The sequence below is a fragment of the Augochlora pura genome, chromosome 4 (genome assembly GCF_028453695.1).
Source record: "Augochlora pura isolate Apur16 chromosome 4, APUR_v2.2.1, whole genome shotgun sequence".
Classification (NCBI taxonomy): domain Eukaryota; kingdom Metazoa; phylum Arthropoda; class Insecta; order Hymenoptera; family Halictidae; genus Augochlora; species Augochlora pura.
In genome coordinates, this window is record NC_135775.1 from 12,918,527 (window position 1) to 12,938,631 (window position 20,105).

The window sequence follows — 20,105 nt, forward strand, 5'->3', positions numbered from 1 at the left end:
GGAAATAGACTGCTACCTACGAGAAAATATGTAATGTAGGTTGGACAAAACAGCAGAAGGCGTGCCCCTTGACGTAGGCCATTTTGTTATGCGTTCAGGCTTACAGGGATTATCCCTCCAGGGGCAATTGGAAGTGATCGAAACAAGTTTCGAATGGCAACGGTAGTATAAAAGTGTCATTGGATTATCAAAAACGTTGATCGTATTTTTGTTCATTTGATATAGTGACAATTTGTTTATTAAGAAAAATAGTTATTCAGCTATGAATATAGTTCTTATATATGCATTGTAATTGATGTGCATGCCTCGTGATTTCGAACTGTGATTACTCGAGTACGTTTAACTCTCGAAAAAGTTGGACAATCCCTTGTTGTCCTTAATTGTAAAGGACGAGAACGATGGAAGAAGTAATGGGTATTTAAACTTCTTCAATTAAAGGTGTTAAGTTTTACATATTAGGTAATGCGTGGCGTATTACAGTTTGTATCATTTTTGTTATAGAAATTGTGAAAGTCGAAGATATATTACCTATTAAAGATACATCTTCAATGGACAATTTGTTTGGTAAATTTTGTATATTATATACATTACTAATATTTTCGAAGTAATAATTACAAAATTAATTCTTAATTATATACAGTTGCAGATAATATAGGAGAGGGTATTGTAATATCAAGTGAAACAGAACCCAATATGAAAGGTATATGTATAAATGAACATCACTTTTTCTTAGTGATATGTAAAAAGAATCCTTTTATGTTACTTGCATTTTTTATTTTATTTATCACAGTATTTTTGTTATTATACTTTTGCAGTTATCACTGACGGGGATCAAATTATACAAATTATAACAGATTATGAGTGTGTAACATGCCGCAGAGTCTTTAGGTCTCAGGATGTAAGCTCCACATTTTTATTTGATAAATCATAAAAATGTTAATTATTATTCTATCTACAAAAGTATAATATAAGCAGATGTATTTTATAGAATTTTTTTAAGAAAGTTTCCAATTAATTTTGTAGATGTTGACAGAACATTTGGATACATGTAGGGAAGAAGATGACTCTATGACTCTTATAGAACTCAGGAATATAGATCAGTATGATTCAGAAGAAGATAAAGATGACAACAATTCAGAATATGTTGATGACATCAATAATGAAGGTATATTATATAGTGCAAACATAATTTGTTTTTCAGATGCCTCATATTCTTGTTTAACATGTAAAATGATTATTGTAGATTCAAATTCTAACAGCCAAAAAAATAATAATCACAGACCAGTAATTATGCCTGTACCTGAAACACAATGCCATTGTTGCGCGGAAGACTTAAATACTGCTCACACTGGTGGTGAGCATAAGTGTTCAGAATGTGATCTCTCATTCAAAAAAAAGTCATCTTTGGACAGACACATTGTAGTTATTCACTGGCATTATGATAATTGCATTTGTAAGGAATGTGGACATTCATTCAATAGTAGGAAAGCCTTGAATAAACATCGTTATACTACTCATGGAGATCATAAAATTTTTAGGTAAGTATACTTTTATTGGGAACTAAAACACAGGATACACTTGTATTAAATATTTGTATTTCTAGAAACTAACAAAGTAATAACTAATTATATGAAATTATTAATTAAACTCTAGGTGTGAACCTTGTGATACTTATTTTTCACGAAGCTATCATTTAAATCGACACTTAATGCAGTCTGGTTGTCATGGTAACATTCTTAACACATTTAATTGTCAAGTGAGTATTTTTATTTATTATCCGAAATTCTTGCTTAGATAGGAAAGGTATTTTATTTGTGTAATTAATTATATATATCTGAATAGGTCTGCCAAAAGGGTTTTACACGTAAGGATAATTTACGCGAACATTTACGTACACACGCCGGTGAACTTCAGAGGCCGAAAAAGTCATGTAAATATTGTCCTAAGGAATTTCATACTACTCAACAATTAGTAATTCATGAACGTGTACACACAGGAGAACGACCAGTTCAATGCGATTTATGCCCAAAGACGTTTTTATCAACACTTGCGTTAAGAAAACATAGACGTGTGCATACAGGAGAAAAGCCATTTGAATGTCATTATGTAAGTATTATCTTTGTAAATGAGAACTAATTTTTATGGATAATAATTTATTTCTTCTATAAAAAATGCGATATTAGTTCTTAATCCTTTAAATAATAATTTTCTTGCGTAATTTGATTCCAAGCGAACATTGTGGACAGGGAATATTGTGTAAGTTTTAGCAGTTTCACAATATTGAATATTTTTAATTGTCATTATTACAATTCTACTCTGTACAATATAGATATTTCCATATTCCTAGATAATTTCATTACTTCTGTTTATTATAGTTTGTTTTTGAATTATTTTAGTGTCAGAAGAAGTTCGCTGCTCGTGAAACCTTAAATCGACACGAGAGGACCCACACTGGTGAAAAACCTCATGTTTGTCAGTATTGCAATAAATCATTCATTCAAGCTGCTCAGTTGAGGGCACACGTATTTCATCATACTGGTGAAAATGGTTTTTATTGCGATGTATGTGGAAAAGCATTCAATCGAAAAGCTCGTTTGAATGTTCATAAAAAGTTTGTTCATGAAGGAGCAACACCATTCACGTGTGAAGTTTGTGAGAAAAGATTTATCAGGAGAGAAGACCTAGTGAAACACTCATTGCTTCATACTGGCATTAAACGTAAGCCGCAATATCTCAAATATCGATATTATAATTTTACAGTACAATAAAAAATAATGTGATGATTTTTTCAATGCAGCATTCAAATGTGATAAATGTGAGAAAGCATTTTCCACCAATTCCTCTTTACAAGCTCATTCAAATACTCATAGAAGAGAACCACCTCAGTCTTGTCTTGAATGCAACAGAGTGTTCATCCGACAAGATTGTTTGATGAGGCACATAAAGTCTAAGCATCGTGAATTGCTGGAGGATGTGATGAACGAAGTAGAAAAGAAACATTTACAAACGCAATTATATAATATTGCTACACTTGCTGCCGAAAAGACAAAAAATGGAGAATCCAGAGAACTTTCAACTGATGAACTATTAACAGCTATATCAGATTTGTTAAAGATACTAATCGATGATGAAACTCTACAGGTACATATTGTGCTAAAAAATCACATTTAATCATAGTAGAATATGTAATAATATTTCATTCATCTCAATGCTTCAGCTGTTTGGTTGGCCTGAGGCTCCTATTCAAGATATTCTAGAAGCCGTGATTAGAAGGTGTGGCCATTCCCCGGTAACATCGGATACTAATTTTTATTTTACAGAGCGGTTGAGAGAAAATGTGAAACTTTTATTTAGTGTTGTTATAGAGGATGATCCAGTGAAATCTCTTTTAACAACGAAAACAGTAGATGATGTCATTTTACACATTTTACAACTTTCGAAACAATACACATCAAGTTCGTAATTTTATTTAAAAAAATGAAAAGTGTACTTTTATCTTTTCTTATTATTATAAAAACAATTCAGCTATCTTTTAACAAAAGATTCCAACAAGTGTGAAAGAAAAATGATACCAATAGAATTTGAAAATATATAGTATAATTTACTCCATATTACTGTTACGGTGTATTATATATTGTTATTGATTATTAAAAGATTGCAAATATTTAGAATATTTACTTGATGTATTTTTTATATGAGTATTTACTTTTCTGATTGTATTCAGAACATTTTGGATCATTGTCTTGAAGTATATAACTCATGTCATAGTTGTATTTGCTAAGGCATTTTATATAAGAGTAATCTATTTTCACACCTATTTGAATGATATACAAGTGAAATTTTAATCTATATTTGTATTTAATTATTGCACAGTTCTCATTGTCAATAAACATGCTTAAAACATTATAATCATGAAATGCCTCCATAATCCACAATCAGAAAATTTCATTAAAATATACGTTCGTATGAATTGTAAGCACATACAAGATGTTTGTGGTAGACGAATAAAAGAGTGTAAGCCAGAATTATCACTTGTACCTCAAAGCATATTGAAAGTGTAATATAAGATCATGGGTTAGATTTTGCACAAGAAAGTTGCTAACATATATATGTATATATATATAGTCCCCTCTGGTTTCTTACAAAATACAATACCATATTTATACAATACCAATATCATATTTAGAAACAATCCGCTTCCTCCAAAATTGGTTTGTAATTGTTTTGGCTAAAATTTTATCTTTTTTCCACTTATAAGAGATACCAAAACAATGAATAAGAATAGACTTAACTGTCTTTTCATTGCACAATTTTATAAAGTTGAAAAATTGTATTACAATTTTTATTATTACTGGATAATGTTTTTATTATGATAATTGAAGTTTGGCTTTGAAGACAAATTTCAGGTTAATTATCATATTCATACACATCCGTAAAAAAAGAGACCTAAAGAACTAGGTAATCTATAGAATTACAAAGTACTGTAATAGTAAAGAGAAGTTTAATTATTTTTTGTTACGTATGTACATATATTAACAACTTCGCTGAACTATTTGTGCTCATATAAATAATAAGATGACATATTAATCTTCATCTTCTGTTGGTTGCTCTCTCTTCTTTTTCCATCTTAGAACTCTGGCTTCTGGATATTTTTCTGTAAGGAAGCTGCAAATATCTCCATATTCAGCCTTTAATCTAATTCTTACATTATCCTGATCTCTCCTTCGTTCCATTTTGCATAAATAATTCTTGTAAGAAGGTAACTTTGTAAAAAACGGTGGAGGACGTTTCTTATGCAGGACCCTTCTCCCATCCATTATGTATTCCTTAAAATCTATGATTTCATCCTTCTGAATCTCCGATTGTGTTCTTACTTTTTCTGGTGAAGCAATTATTTTAGGAAAATTATCATTTTCTTTTCTAAATTCAACTAAATGCAATTGTTTTTCATCTGATAATTGCTGATATGTTTTCTGAAAGTATTTTAAATTACTTTTATTTATTCAATTTGTTAATGATAATAGTATTATAAGACAATACCTGTTTTAACAAGCCAATAAAAAAAGCATTTAATATATGTTGATGATTTAAAGATCCCTCAATTTTAACACATAAATCTTTTATACCCATTGCCTCACAAATTACTCTAATCATTCTGTGAGCACTAATTCCATAGCCTTGAGGCATTTGTTTAACAAATATTTTTGTCTTGTGAAATTGTGTAAAAAAATCATACAGTACTGAAACAGAAATAGTTTGAATGCTGTACCTTTAAAATTTATGGCAGTTGCAATTAAAATATTATTCACCTGTATGATTATTATATCTTTCAAAATAGTTTAATCTTTGACCAGCTCTATTTCTAGCTAGTTTAAGAACTGATTTGGCATCTTTTCCTGTTACTGTTGAGAAACCAACAAGTCCATTCCCATTTCCAGTTACAACTGTAGCCCGGTACTGTTTTATACGACCAAAAAGACTAGACATGACATTCACATGTTTAAACATCAATATCCAACTTTCAAAACCTTCAAAAGGTTCTGAAATATTAAAAATATAATAATATTAGCAAGTATTGTATGTACATATTGAAATGCATAGTTATTAATTGTAACCACAAACCATTATCAACAGGATCTGGTGGTCCAACTTTTCTGCCTGCTACACTGGCACTAGTCCAACCACGCTGGAGAGGATGAATTTTATTTCGTCTAACATTACTGTATTGACTTTGCAATTTAAGTAATTCTTTTTCTCTTTCAGGATTGTCAGGAAGTTTTTCCCGTTTAACCATTACGGAACCTCTAGAAATCGGAGAATTTAGACCTGGGAATACCATTCCAATCTTTCCAACTCCAATTTTTTGACCTCTGTTCAAGTTTTTAATCCTTGGTAAACCTTTGCCTCTGCCACGTCGTTTTCCTGCATTACTTACACTGGTAACAGCCTTCCATAATAATGATATTGGTTCTGAATTAAATAAACATCATTATGATAATAAGAATTCCACTTTTATTTTTTTAATCAATTTAAAGTAGTAATAAGTGTACACACTTTTATTAAAGAAGGTCGCACTTTCCCTGGCATTTTGTATTAAAGGAATATTTTTGTTTAACAGACCAAGAGTTGAAACTGTAAATAATTTAATAATTTATTAAATTTAATAAAATGATTATTAGCTATTTTATTAACGTTTTTGTCGGCCAGATAAAATATTGAAGGGATTAAAAAGTGTTGATATAATTATAAAGTCACTTTATAAACATTTTACCATTGCTTTTAATATTGTTAACTTTTACGGAATTTGAAATCAATCCATGAATACGAAGAACTCGACTTGCCATTTTGGTAAATCGGTTTAAAATCTAAGTAATGTTAATTGTTTTGTTCCTCTTATACGTATTTTGTATTATATTAGGCAATAATAGACCATTGTGTTATCCACTGCAAGGATCCGTTAGCGATAGGTGATGTTACACCGACTTTTAGATAATCGATGCTTTATTTTACAAACATCGATGTTTTAAGATATCGATTAATCAAGAGATCGATGTTAGGATTGACGTATTATAGCAGATTGCAATGGCCTGAAATTTGCTTTACATACTTGTAAATATTACACTTAGCGTTGTTCCTTCATGGTTAAGTTTTATATTTCATGGTTAATACCTAACTGGTATGTATATGCAATTTATGTACAGATAACCCTCCTGTACACGGTAGATAAATTCCTAGAAAATGCCATATATGTATGTGAAACCGTGTTATATGAAACCCACAGTATTTTGTATAGACAGTACAAAAAGCGGGGTTATGTTCTGAAAATTTATTAAATCAAACATTTTTTTCGTTTGAAACAAAAAATAAGATAAAAAATATTAGTTTTATTTAATGTAACCTTAATTTAATCAATTTATTTTTCATTACTACTCAATGCAGTAATACTTTCCCATAGTAGGCACAAGCGGAGTCAAACCACTCAGCAATATAGCAGCAGGTACAGGAATTGCTCTTCTCTGATTGACTGTCAATTTACTGCTGAGACAGAATCCATTGTGGATTGGATGCGCATTTAAATGGTGGGGATAAAAATGCTTACAATGAGACAGCACAGCTGCTTATGGTGAGGTATGTGTACAATCAAACGAAAACGTTCTTTTCGGTTTGCAACTTCTATCCACTTTTAAAAAATTAGTAATTTTGATTTGTTTGATAGTTTTTACAAAGTGATTATAAATTTCATGATATGAAGATCATATCACTTTTGAACTTTCATCTTCTTTCAGTGTAAGTACACTATAGTTCATTATTCCGTCATTATTTTATGGTAATTTAGTTTTTGTATACGTAAAACAAAAATCATGTTATCCACTGCTGTGGAAGTACTTATCGTCTTAGAGAGAAACAATGTTATAGGTCGCACTGCTATACGAGGGTTCCTGCAATTTATCCTATCGTGTTAGAACGGAACTGTGTTATGGGAGGGTTACCTGTATATGTGTATTTATGTATTTTATGTTCGTTGTTATTGGATTTTATTGTACTTTCTTTTATTACAAAAAAGGTATTGAAATGTATGACATAATGACGTTTGGTTGAAATGTATAACATATACATTAAAAATAAGTAAATAAGCACATCCCCCCTTTATTCCTGTTCTATTAATTTGTCATTGGAATACTATTTCGTTTGCCAATATATCTAGTTGATCGTAAATTGTTATGACTGCGTTACTCTATTAAATGCTCCAAGTAAATGGCGACAGAAGGAAAATGTAAATGTAAAACGTAAAGTTGAGATCATATATACAGTGGCGGACATATAGCTACGTACAGTTAGTGAAATTAAATATTATTGATCGTGTTTTTATAGATGAAGTAACTATACGAAAATCAATTACATTTTTTATACCTTAATGTACCATAATTAAAATGTATCCTGCACTTCTGTGCGTAGATCTCAAATTTTCTGCGTATACATACTTGAAATTTATATATGCAACATATTGTTATACAAATACATATTGAAATTTCTGTATTTTTACAAATTTTTATTTAATACAGATTGTAGCACATTAATATTTTGTATGTTATTCTTAATAACAGCCTTCAAGGTGTAGATATGATAAATTTTGCACTCTACCAGCTGGTAACGAATTCCATGTTCCATGTATAGTAATAAATAGCTTGTCGATATTTTCTGGTCTTCGTTCTTCTATACGTTTCTCAACATCAATTCATAGCATCTAATTTGGATTGAGGTTTGAGAATTATGCTGGTGGTCACTTCATGATATGAATAATGTCATTATTCAAAAACATTCTGACCACTCTTGAAGCGTTTCCGATAAAATAACTTTGACAGATTCATTCTTCTGGCATGTATTCTTCATCGAATGGAAGCAGTATATTTTTTACAACATTCAGATATATGTATCGGTTATGGTTCAGGTCGACAGCTTTTGATACTAGATTACCCGAAAATAGTTTTAAGGGATTCTGTTGCAGAATTGTTCTAACCTAGGTAAACCTTCGGGATGAGTTTTATAATCTTTTCATTTATAATTCTTGTTTCGTATGTTAGAAATCAAATTATATAACCTTAACAAAATTTTATATTACATTTCATTATGAAATAACTTTATTTCAAATGTTATGGAAATTTAAGCCCATTCTGCTGCTGCTGATACTCAAACAATTCTGCTACTTTTCTTTCCTGTTGCGGCTACTTCTTCCCCATATCTGTTTACTTCAGTTCACTACTAAATCTACAGTTTTAAGGCAATTTTTGCGTAGAGTTAGGGCTATCATTAGGGTAGACGTAGGGCAGTTTTAGAGTAGACCTTGTCTAGACAACTGGTCTAAATGTACCCTAAATCCATCGTGTAACTATCCTAAAACAGTTCTAAAACTGCCCTAAATCCACCGTCTAGGACAGCTATAGGATTGATATAGGGCAGTTTCAAGGTAGTTTTATGGTTCATTCAAGGCAGATTCGGATAGCATTGTTAGTCGGTATGACTAGTTCAGCATGAGTTGTGCTGATTTTATGCTCTCTTGCTCACTCGTTGTTTTCCCTCTTTTTCTTTGACTATGAGGGCAGCAATGTCTGACTAGTAAATCGTCAACCAATCAAAGTAAAGAAAATTTCTATATTAATACTCGGTAACGGATCGAGCTGCGGCCTAGAGGAGTGCAGGATTAGACCCATTACTGTATCTTAATATGTATTGGACTTCGTCCGCAAATTCGTTGGCAAATGTGGTCGAGAATTCTACAAGGGAGAAGTATAAGTCGAATAATACGCCACGTGTTTCAGATGAAACACCAAACGTATGGATGTGCGAAAAGAGCGAGACCACAAGCTACATTGGTGTCGATGTGGCTCATTTCGCATACAGCTGGCTGATGTCGTGCTATCTTGCTCATTCGCTATTTCTTCTCTTTGTCATTGACTATGACGGCAGCACTGTCCTATCCTTATGCACAAGCACACGATTGCTCCCGGTCAAGTGCGGTCAAGGTGCTTCTATATAGGGATTACTGTACATACATACACAATTTCCTTCTGAAAAGCAGGAATTCAGGCTGCTAGTGTCATTGACACCTTGCGTTTCTCGCTGTAGATGTTATGTATACTTATTGTTATTTAATTAATAGAAATGACACGAATTACGTTTTTGCATCCGGACCTTGGAATTGGAGGAGCTGAACGATTGGTAGTTGATGCTGCATTAGCTTTAAAAAAAGGGGGCTATGATGTCAATTTCGTGACAACTCATCACGATCCAGAGCATTGTTTCTCTGAGACTAAAAATGGAACAATTCCTGTTATAGTTGTGGGAAGCTGGATACCCAGGCATATTTTGGGTAGATTTTTTGCACTTTTCGCTTACATTCGAATGGTGAGCCAATTTATGTTATATTGAATATGTGATTTATTTTAATATATTATTATCTTATTTTATTTACATTGAAGATGCAAATAATAAGTAATAAGATACAACATTTCATTCAAGTAATTCATTTGTGCTTCCGACATGTATTCATCTTATAAACAGTTTAAATTTTGTATCCTTTCAGATATATGCTGCAATTTATATAATATTATGTGAACATCAACCAGACATTGTATTTTGTGATTTAATATCTGTGTGCATTCCTATCCTTCGTTTAAGAATTCAATATATAATGTACTATTGTCATTATCCAGATCAATTACTCTCACAACCAGAAGGCATTATTAAGCAATTATATCGTGTACCACTCAACTATTTGGAAGAAATTACAACAGGAATGGCACATAAAATATTTGTGAATAGTTTATATACATGTAAAGTATTTAAAGATACTTTTAAAAGATTGCAAGTTGAACCTGAAGTCTTATATCCTTCCATTAACACAGAATTTTTTGATAAAACTAGAATTTTGTCTTTAGAAAGAGTATTAGATAAAAAATTTCCAGCGAACAGTGTTATATTATTATCGATTAACAGATATGAACGCAAAAAAAAATTGGGAATTGCAATGGAAGCATTGGCAGACCTAAAAAAGTACTTATCTGATGAAGAATATAAAAAAGTATATTTAATTATGGCTGGTGGATATGACAAGAGAGTTGAAGAAAATGTAGAATATTATTTAGAATTAATAGGTTTTGCTGATGAATTGCATATTAGTGATAAAGTAATATTTCTTCGTTCACCCTCAGATATTGATAAAATATCTATTTTAAATCATTGTACAATTTTAATATATACACCACCAAATGAACATTTTGGTATTGTCCCTCTTGAAGCAATGTATACAAATAAACCAGTAATTGCTCATAATTCTGGAGGTCCGAAAGAATCTATTGTTTCTGGAGTAACTGGATATTTGGTTGATTTATCTGGTGATGCTTTTGCAACAAAAATAGCTGATTTAATTAAAAATCCAAGTGATATACTAAAATTTGGTAATGCAGGTAAAGATAGATTTAGACAAATCTTTAGTTTTACTGCATTCAGTACTCAATTGCATAAAGCAGTTGAACATTTAATTAGCAGCAAGAAAGAAGAATGAAGATATAACAATTAAACTTTTATATATTTCAAATTATATTTTGTATATTGAGTAAATGTATGGTAACTGTGAACGAAGCCTACAGAAATTACATATGAATCTACACAACAAACTGCACTGTAACTGTGATTTATCACATTGTTAACATTAAGAAAATTATATGTTCCTTCATTTTTCTTTATTCATTCATTTATTTTGAAGATATAAATTATTTTATATATAATTGTTATTTATATTTATCATACACAGAATCCTAACTGTGTAATATATAGTGACTTCGATTAATATTCGGGTAACTTTTAAACCGCAATAACTTTTTGGAATTGGACTAAACGACTTGAATTTTTTTGAAATAATAAAGGGACCTGAGTACTAGACTATAACTGGAATGCTTTCCCAAAATTTTGCTAGTGTGAACTATAAACAATTAAAGATGTCCCGATTTTTGACACATTCAACCAATGAGTGTGAGAAATCTGCAGTTTTCAAAATCTTAATATTTGCAACTTAACTTTGTTTTAACCGATTTCGATGACATTTTCACATGCATATAGCTTATCGAGATCTATAAAACATATTTTTTAAATTTTCGTTATAGACTCGGAGAAGTTAAAAAGGGACAGTTTTTTATTTTTTTTTTTTTGTGTTTCCAAGTGATAACAAATGTATAACAAAATGTCTAGTATACTAATCTTTCCATCATCTAAAAAAAAAACAATTCGTTCAGTTCAGTTTTAAAAAAGTTATTGCGTTTTAAAAAATATCCGAATATTATTGGGAGTTCAGTATATACGTGTATAAGTTAAACTATGTTTAGTAGTATTAAGTAGTATTGAAATTAAGTATATTCGATCATGTATTTAATATATTTACCTTGGGATAAATTTCTTTCATGTTAATTATAACATAGATGTTGTACCATTTATTATATAATGTTCAACATATTAATTTAAAGCATTTCTTTTTGCATTTAATTAAGTAATGTTGTTCAGTAAAAATTTAATCCATTAATTGCAAATTGTCAAGTTTTTCACTGGAATAAAAACCTGCTTTAACTTGTCTTCCTCCAAAAAAGCGTCCATTCAAATCAACAACAGCTTTAATAGCACTTTCTATCCTCTTGAATTCTACAAATATCCTAACAGCTTCTTCTGCAGCAGCTTCTGTTACTTCGTGAATAATAACACGAGCAACATCACCATATTTTGTATTACATTCATCTTTAACCTCAGGTTCAAGATCCTCATCCACTTCTCCAGGGCCAACCATATTGCGCAGCAAAACAACCTAAATTAGTATATGATGGATTTAAATATTAATATTAAAAATAATTTTAAAGCATTGATAATATTCACAGTTATTTTAAATATTTGGATATTCACCTTGCTTGGGCATTTCATTATTTCTGTAATACTAGGCTCTTCAGAAGGCTGTAGTAATGGGGATTGTTGTGGTGGAGGTGGAGAAACAGCAACGGGTGGTGGAGGAGGCATAAGTTGTTCTCTTTCCCCAACAATTCTTCCACCTCTTTTACTAGTTTTTTCTACTTGTAAGGCAACAGACATTCCTTGCTCTTTTTTACCAAGCCCTTGACCTTCTTTAAAGCCATATTTAGCCATTATTTTTGCTGCTACAGATGATGTTGCATATCCTATATTAGTTGTTTGTCTTGGTGCTGGAGGTGGTAGATCAGAAGGCTCTTGTAAAGAAGGTGGTGGTGCTATAGCTGCCCCACCTGCAATACCTCTAGACGTTGGAGTTCTTTCTTCATCTCTCTCAGGAGGTATCATTGTATTATTTCCAGAAGAAGTCTAAAAATATACTTTTGTTACTTCATGCATACAATATCTTTTTCGCATATCATAATATACATTACTTGAGTATCTTCAAAACGTGAGCTATCACGTCTTCTCTTTCGCATTTCAGTTTCTTGATCATGTTCCCTATCGCGTAAATCTCTTAGTTCCTTAACAACTTTATCATATTCATTAGGCCACATAGGATCGTACTCATTTATTACATTCCAATCAAATTCACCACCTATTCCAATACTGCTAACAGTGCTGGATGAAAGTGGATTGCTATGTGGCCCATCATCGTCTCTGTCTACATTTCGATTTGATTTTGATTTTAAGTCTATTACAGGTGCTAATACTGCTGTAGCTTTCCTATATTGTTCACGTTTTGGCTATGTACATAACATTGTAACGACTTTAAACATTGCTATAATTGAGTTGTTAGCATATAAGAAATTTACCTGCGTAGTTGCTGCTTTTTTTAATTGTAATTGAGATTGTAATAATTTAATGCTTGAGGACCATCCAGCCACCTTTTCGGATGTTCGATGTTTGTCAAAATCATCATATAGCGACATAATGTCTTAACTTTTATATGACGCGTTTGAATTAAAACATTACAATTAATCTTAAACGAAAACTTGCCTAAACGTAACAAATTTTGGTATATTCTTTAACTTTTGATTGCAATTAAAGGAATAATTACTTAATTTTATATACAACAATAGTAGTTTCACTATTTTGATTTTTATTGGTATTTTAAAAATTGTTTTTACTTCTTATTGACAATTAGAACATTCATATTAGAGGTTAGTACATACTTGCTTATAGCGCCTTGCAATTGCAAGTATGGATGTATGTATTTATATTGTATGTATATTGAAGTATGCCTGTAGTAGTATGTATGTACAATCGTACATATGTACATTTGTAAGATACGTGCAGATATACAGATTAGAAATCATTTAAGAAAAACTATAACTTTAAAGGATATAAAATTGACCTTAGTTCTTCTCAAAGACAAGATAGATATGGAAAATGTCCTTAATTCGGGTTGAATTTAAAAAAAAGTTATACAAAATAGATAATATGAATTAAACAATTTTGACCATTAGATACATCTGTTTTATTACTTAGTATAATACAAAAATTCGGATATGCCATTGCATATTGGGGAGACAGAACGAGACATTATCAAATACATGTGTATGTACATACAATTAATGTTTTATTGACTGAAAACTTGGTGATTTTTTGGCTAAAAACAAAAACTCAGTACTATTAGATATGACGTAGGATACAAATAATAAATTAATGATGATGAAAAAATTAAATACTTGTATTATTTTACAATATGTATCTCATTTTTTGAATCTTTAATAAAATCGTAATGTCTTAGAACAGAACTCGGAATTAATTGAACATTACAAAAACAGAGTATTTTCGGAGGCTGTTATGAAGTGTGCTGCAAAGTAGTATCATCCAATCCTATTTGTGAGTTGAGTGGTATCATCCAATCCTATTTGTGAGTTGAGTGGTATCATCCAATCCTATTTGTGAGTTGAGTGGTATCATCCAATCCGTTTTATGAGTCTTCGAAAATGTTTCGTCTCTGTAATGTGCAGTTAATTCTGAGTCCTGTTTAAAACATATATACAGTTCTAAGCATAATATATGTACGTATGTATGGTCAAGTTTCTGAACATAAAAGCAGTCTCAATTAAACTTCACTAAACAGGAATATACGAACTTATTTTTTTATGTTGGTCACAAATAATTGTGGGTAGAGGTCGTGGTATTCGTATCCGATAGTACAGTGATTGAAGTTCACGTTTGGAGCAAGGAAGAAAGAAGAAGAGGAGAATATTACGTTTCATCTGAGGTTTGCTATACAATTTAATTAACTTAATAAAGTTTTTCCGGCGGATTCGACTTTAAATCCAGAAATATTTTCGTCTAAAATCATGTTTTCATAAAACAAATTCGACGTCGCTGAACAATTTAGAAGAAATGGTTATTGTGTGTAGCCCTCTGGTAACGAATTTGGGAGAAGACGTCGCCACAGTCGCCACAGTTGCAACGGGAGTTTGGCGGGCAACATAGCGACGATTGGCCAGTCTTCCCTCTTGTAGTCGATGGTCACCGCAATCATCCGGCTGAGTATCGGTTCGAGTTTTCCCAGGAAAACACTACTTCTCGCGGACCCATTGTCCCCGACGCGTCGGCGAAGCCTAACGGAAGGAGGATTCTTCGTGCATATACACCAAGCACTTAAGGTAAGTTGCTACACCGGCACCGAAGAATTACGTTACTTGCCGCGATGATTTCGTCTCTGCGGTTCTTTCTGTATAATTCCACACGTGGTCCTCGTCTTCTTCGGTTCAATTTCTCGTTCCACAGTAAATGAATATTTCCTTCAATTTGCTATTTCTGCGGAGAAAATTCATTTTTGTCGTCCAATTTGCTACGCCGCGTTTTCCTATGCATGTATACCTCGCCCTCGGCCGATCTTTCCTTTGGCCAGGCAAAAAAAGCGCAGTACGGCGTCAGTCTTGGATGCCATCTTCGCGCCGTGGCGTACTTGCGTACCACCACTGCAAAGTGGGGGCGATAGAGCCACGTTGTATGATGGACGGCAATTCTTTGAGGGTTTCATGGAAAAATAATATCGAGCGAATATTTATTCGTTTGTAAAATATTGTTGTACTCGTTAAAATTTCCAAAATCGGAAATGGATTCCATCGTATATGACGCTTACCACGGACACGTGTATTCTATGTACTCCCCGAGAATGGATGGATGCACGATGCCATTTTATCCTGTTATTCAAAATAGCATGTATTTCGTCAGATGCCTTCTCCTTATGTTAATTATATATGGACATTTTCTGGTATTTTCTTTGGAGAAATTAAAATGAGAATAATTTCCACCCCGATTAGTCCGATTCTCCTAGTCACTCTTCATAGTTCACCTTTAATATCCCGTTTTTATATTTCTTAGTCCATTTTTTTTTTACGAAAGTTTTATTACAAAAACTTTTGTTTATAATAATTGCCATACAAATTTAAACGTTGTAATTTTATATAAGTTTTATATATTGTAATATTTATAATAATAATAATCTACTTTTCCCTAATAATTAAAATATTTCTCTTATTTAATTTCAACTATATAATAATTTATATTTATTGAGTCAAGAATGGGTTTATTATTTTATATTCTGGTTACTAGTGGAAAGTGATTATAATTGTATTATATAATAATTTAATCAGATAGCTTACATATTATTTTGTGTAAAAGCAATACAAGTAATATGTACTATTAATGAATCACCAAAATTTATATCTACAAGCTTGTACGCAAACTGTGTACAATGGATTGGATAATTACTTTTACAGATTTATAAAACATGAGTTCGAGCGCTTGTTACAAGTGTAACCGGATGGGTCACTATGCACGAGAGTGCCCACAAGGTGGTGGTGCTGGTGCTAGAGGTGACCGTGGACGTGACCGAGAAGGTGGATTTGTACGAGGTCGTGACAAATGCTATAAGTGTAACCAATTTGGACACTTTGCACGTGAATGCAAAGAAGATCAAGACCTTTGCTACCGTTGCAACGGTGTTGGGCATATCGCAAAAGACTGTCAACAGGTTATTAAAAATCTAATTTTTTTTATTATTTACTTTCGCATTTTCAAATTCTTGACAATACATAGTATGTAAGAAATTTTGTCAAAAATATTAGTTTCAAATTATTATGTTGCATCATACTGTATCATAATCTAGAGTACTTTTAACAGGGGCCTGAAATGAGTTGTTTCAACTGCAACAAGACTGGCCATATTGCACGTAGCTGCCCTGAGGGTGGTAATGATTCAGGACGCTTTGCCATGCAAAGTTGCTACAATTGTAACAAGACAGGTCATATTGCCCGCAACTGTACCGAAGCTGGTGGAAAAACGTGCTACATTTGTGGCAAAACTGGTCACATAAGCCGTGATTGTGATCAGGATGACAGGAAGTAGGATATAACCGGAATCCGTGCCGCTCGCTTAACGATAAGCCGTTTACCGTCGCGCGCGCTACTACCGGGAATTGTAGCTAGGTAGGGATATGCGAACGTATGTCTCGTTGATGCGTATAATCGCTAAAAACGCGTTTCGTCATAATCGTTCGAATTTCAATCTCTCCATGCCCAACTCCCGGAAGCCCATTTTATTCCTAGTTTCTTTCCCCTCTAAACATCGTTGTTCTCTTCGCAAGGGTTTTTTCTTATGATGTCTTTGTTTTTATTGCTGTTACACTACACCATACATGCGCGCGCGCGCACAAAGTACATTTACACATAGGACACATTCAAGCATTACATGAATACACACACTATTACAATGTAATAATATTATAAACATTCGATTGAATTAGAGTAGAGACATGAATCCTCTGTCCCCTGACCTTCAAACTATCTCGTACGCGCATTATTTTGTGATGCAAGATGTATGGATTCTTAATATACTTTATAAAATAAATTCAATAAGATCAACATTTATAACGCTATATTTTGTCAGCTTAACTGACAATATTATTACGTTCGTTAGTGGTTCACATTGAAACAACAAGATGATGAAATTAACGAGACAGTTACATTTTTTGTATCAGAGAGGGATACAACAATTATGAAAAATTGTGATAAGTCAAACAAATTATATTCCTTTCTCACATCCACGCATCTTGTATCCGGTCCTCCCTCTCGAACTCTCTAGCAACTCACGAAAAAAATTAAGAAATTCAGAATTAATGGGAAAGGAAATGAACATGCCGGCCCTGGATACATATAAATAAGGTTTAGTAACGCCAATTTTTTATGTGTAAGGATGTAATTGGGGATCATTGAATCATTACTTTTATAACGAACCTAGTTTCAGATCTCAGCAAAACCTGCACAATTGTAAGATTGTCAGTGTTTACGAGTTTATATACAGTTATACTTGGTCTATATACTAGATTCTGATAAACTAGAACATAAGTGTGCTTTTTAAGTCAGATTCTCAAAGTGAAAATGAATGAAGTACTGGTATGATCGTCAGTGGTTACTATACGTATATATGTATATATACATATAAACACAGAAGTCTATACAAATTTGCACATTTTGTACCTAAATCATGATTGTTGTATTGAGCGTCACCAATGTTCATACCATTAATAATTACTACGGACTTGAAAAAGAATGCAATTGCATTTTACCTTACTATATCCTTACACATGGTGAAATGTTTCGTTACTAGGTATATGTATATATATATATGCACATATGTGTATACATATATACATACATATGTGCAGGAGCTGTATTTTGTACTGTAAAAAGCTAGATATACTCTGGTCGTTGCTGGTGACTAATTCTAATAATCCTTTTATTTATACATCACAGAAAAAACGGAGTTATATTTTCATGTATAAAGTACTGCACTAATCTTTTTTTTATAAGTTCTAGAACGAAAAACTTTTAGATACAATTTCTCTAGCATTTTTTTGTTGAACATCTACCATAAATCATGAAGTGATAAAAAATGAAACAAGTGTAGCGCATTTAAAAGTCTCGAATATCTTTCTCCGAATATTATGTGGTTGTAGGAGATTATTAGGTTTACTTCAAGTACAAAGATGTGCTATGTTTTTCTAAAAAAAATAGGAAAAAAATAAAGAAGATGGAAAAAGAGAGGGCACGAACAAGTCTAAATAGGAAGCAAAATAGACTGCAACAAATTTTATGGTAATGCCGCGCTTATAAATAATGAAAGCAGTTGTCGGAGTGTAAATTAACGATGTCCCTAAATACTTTGTAACTCGTTCCATCGAGCGAGCGATTAAATTTAAATTAACAAGATCGTTCACAAGATCTTTGTTCAGTCTAGGTAGATCGAGGGTGCACACGTTATGCATGCGCTAGCCCATGTTACTATTCAAAATTATATTCTTTCCCATATAATTCGATAGATCATGTATTTGCGCATGCAAAATCTGTACACAGTACACTAATACTTTTACCAGCAGCGACAATGTGTATTAATGTTCAGAAGCCAGGCGTGCCTGACTTGATGGAACTGAAAGCGCCTTGCGCGTCGTATTGTGTAGTACAGGTGTCCTGCAACAATTTTATACACTTAACTGTTCGGGACTTGAACCGATCTCATACATGATTTTGGTAGTAGTTATCAGTGCGCTAGTGCGTCTGACGAGATTTGGAGGATCAAAAATTGTGTATTTCGCTAATGGACCGCAACCTTTGGTGCTCTCATTCGATGAATTCGGACTTAACGCAAGGATCAGGAATCCGTGTAACAATTTTCTTTTGTTTCACTGACCAATATGTTGTATAATTTGAATACACGCGTGTACACGGAGGCATGGTCTATCATGTAGAGACGATGTCTTATTGTGTGGGATATCTGAGTGGAGAACAACATACTCGATGAGTACGCAAATCAGATGTGAGGTTCATTGTGGTGGCACCGGAGGTTCAGATGAGCATATAAAGAAAAAAAAATGAGTGCGATAGGGCACCTGCGCTTTTGTCTCTGCTACAAGACTTACGTACGAACATTGTAAAGAATACGACTGTTACAGTGTATGAACTAATTCGATTGGTGTATAACCGATCACAGCTCGACTTATATTAATCTATTAATACTTAAAGGAAGAAAATGAAGACGATGATGAGGAAAAAATAAGCTACAAAGTAATAAAGGATTGCGGAGTATTTGAAGTTATGTTTTTAAACTGAATTTTTGAAATAGAATGTGTACGGAGAGGCAAAAACGAGATCTTGTTTTTTTTTCTGTTCCCCACATGTTTATCTATTACTGGTATCTACGAATATGAAAGGTGTACGATATAAAATATACTTCATCTGTATTATTTATATTTCAGTTGGCAAAGGAGATCGATTATTAATAAAGTGTAAATGTATAGCTTTCCGTTTTAGTTGTTCATCCTTTTGTACATGTACTATTATGTGATTTTCTTTATTTCAAACCCTTCATACATTTGGCCTATAATCAAGATGAATTATCTAAAAGAACGAATTTTTCTTTAATCTAAATCTTGCACAGAACGTTTTTGTAGTCTTATATGTACATCCACTTATTTGAGTAAATTATCAAAAGTAAATTTATATATGCTTTGATTGAAATTAAAAAATTTTAATATTTCATGAGCCTTAAGGCTATTTTGTGTACAATACATG

The 20,105-nt window shown here is 32.3% G+C and overlaps 5 protein-coding genes and 1 long non-coding RNA gene across 7 annotated transcripts; 3 read left to right on the forward strand and 3 right to left on the reverse strand.

Moving 5' to 3' along the window:
• Positions 1-103: 103 nt before the first annotated feature.
• On the forward strand, positions 104-4,205 carry LOC144468996 (uncharacterized). 2 transcript variants are annotated; one of them, XM_078178835.1, is made up of 11 exons: positions 104-414; positions 502-564; positions 641-700; positions 816-898; positions 1,024-1,165; positions 1,244-1,538; positions 1,654-1,756; positions 1,843-2,106; positions 2,397-2,718; positions 2,798-3,141; positions 3,218-4,205. In XM_078178835.1, exons 1-11 carry the CDS (start codon positions 399-401, stop codon positions 3,461-3,463), a joined length of 1,938 nt encoding a protein of 645 aa, XP_078034961.1. In that variant the 5' UTR covers positions 104-398; the 3' UTR covers positions 3,464-4,205. The 2 variants fall into 2 exon arrangements, with proteins under 2 accessions (XP_078034961.1, XP_078034962.1); XM_078178836.1 differs by lacking the exons at positions 104-414; positions 502-564 and adding an exon at positions 441-459 and having other exon boundaries at positions 647-700.
• Positions 4,206-4,482: 277 nt separating this feature from the next.
• On the reverse strand, positions 4,483-6,494 carry Mrps5 (mitochondrial ribosomal protein S5). Its single transcript, XM_078178837.1, has 6 exons — positions 6,272-6,494; positions 6,055-6,132; positions 5,623-5,970; positions 5,310-5,540; positions 5,041-5,240; positions 4,483-4,973 (listed from the first exon to the last, which is right to left on the reverse strand). The coding sequence occupies exons 1-6, from the start codon at positions 6,342-6,344 to the stop codon at positions 4,584-4,586; spliced, it is 1,320 nt and encodes a 439-aa protein (XP_078034963.1). The 5' UTR covers positions 6,345-6,494; the 3' UTR covers positions 4,483-4,583.
• A 2,776-nt stretch (positions 6,495-9,270) lies between these two features.
• On the forward strand, positions 9,271-11,780 carry Alg2 (alpha-1,3/1,6-mannosyltransferase Alg2). The gene is made up of 2 exons (XM_078178822.1): positions 9,271-9,903; positions 10,082-11,780. Exons 1-2 carry the CDS (start codon positions 9,661-9,663, stop codon positions 11,060-11,062), a joined length of 1,224 nt encoding a protein of 407 aa, XP_078034948.1. The 5' UTR covers positions 9,271-9,660; the 3' UTR covers positions 11,063-11,780.
• On the reverse strand, positions 10,420-13,694 carry Spf45 (splicing factor 45). Its single transcript, XM_078178823.1, has 4 exons — positions 13,320-13,694; positions 12,939-13,250; positions 12,445-12,873; positions 10,420-12,349 (listed from the first exon to the last, which is right to left on the reverse strand). The coding sequence occupies exons 1-4, from the start codon at positions 13,434-13,436 to the stop codon at positions 12,062-12,064; spliced, it is 1,146 nt and encodes a 381-aa protein (XP_078034949.1). The 5' UTR covers positions 13,437-13,694; the 3' UTR covers positions 10,420-12,061.
• Positions 13,695-14,635: 941 nt separating this feature from the next.
• Positions 14,636-19,830, forward strand: Cnbp (CCHC-type zinc finger nucleic acid binding protein). Its single transcript, XM_078178301.1, has 4 exons — positions 14,636-14,740; positions 14,886-15,134; positions 16,257-16,510; positions 16,660-19,830. The coding sequence occupies exons 3-4, from the start codon at positions 16,268-16,270 to the stop codon at positions 16,882-16,884; spliced, it is 468 nt and encodes a 155-aa protein (XP_078034427.1). The 5' UTR covers positions 14,636-14,740; positions 14,886-15,134; positions 16,257-16,267; the 3' UTR covers positions 16,885-19,830.
• Positions 15,047-15,701, reverse strand: LOC144468672 (uncharacterized). The gene is made up of 2 exons (XR_013493846.1): positions 15,617-15,701; positions 15,047-15,499 (listed from the first exon to the last, which is right to left on the reverse strand). It is a non-coding gene; the product is annotated as an uncharacterized LOC144468672 (long non-coding RNA).
• Positions 19,831-20,105: the final 275 nt, after the last annotated feature.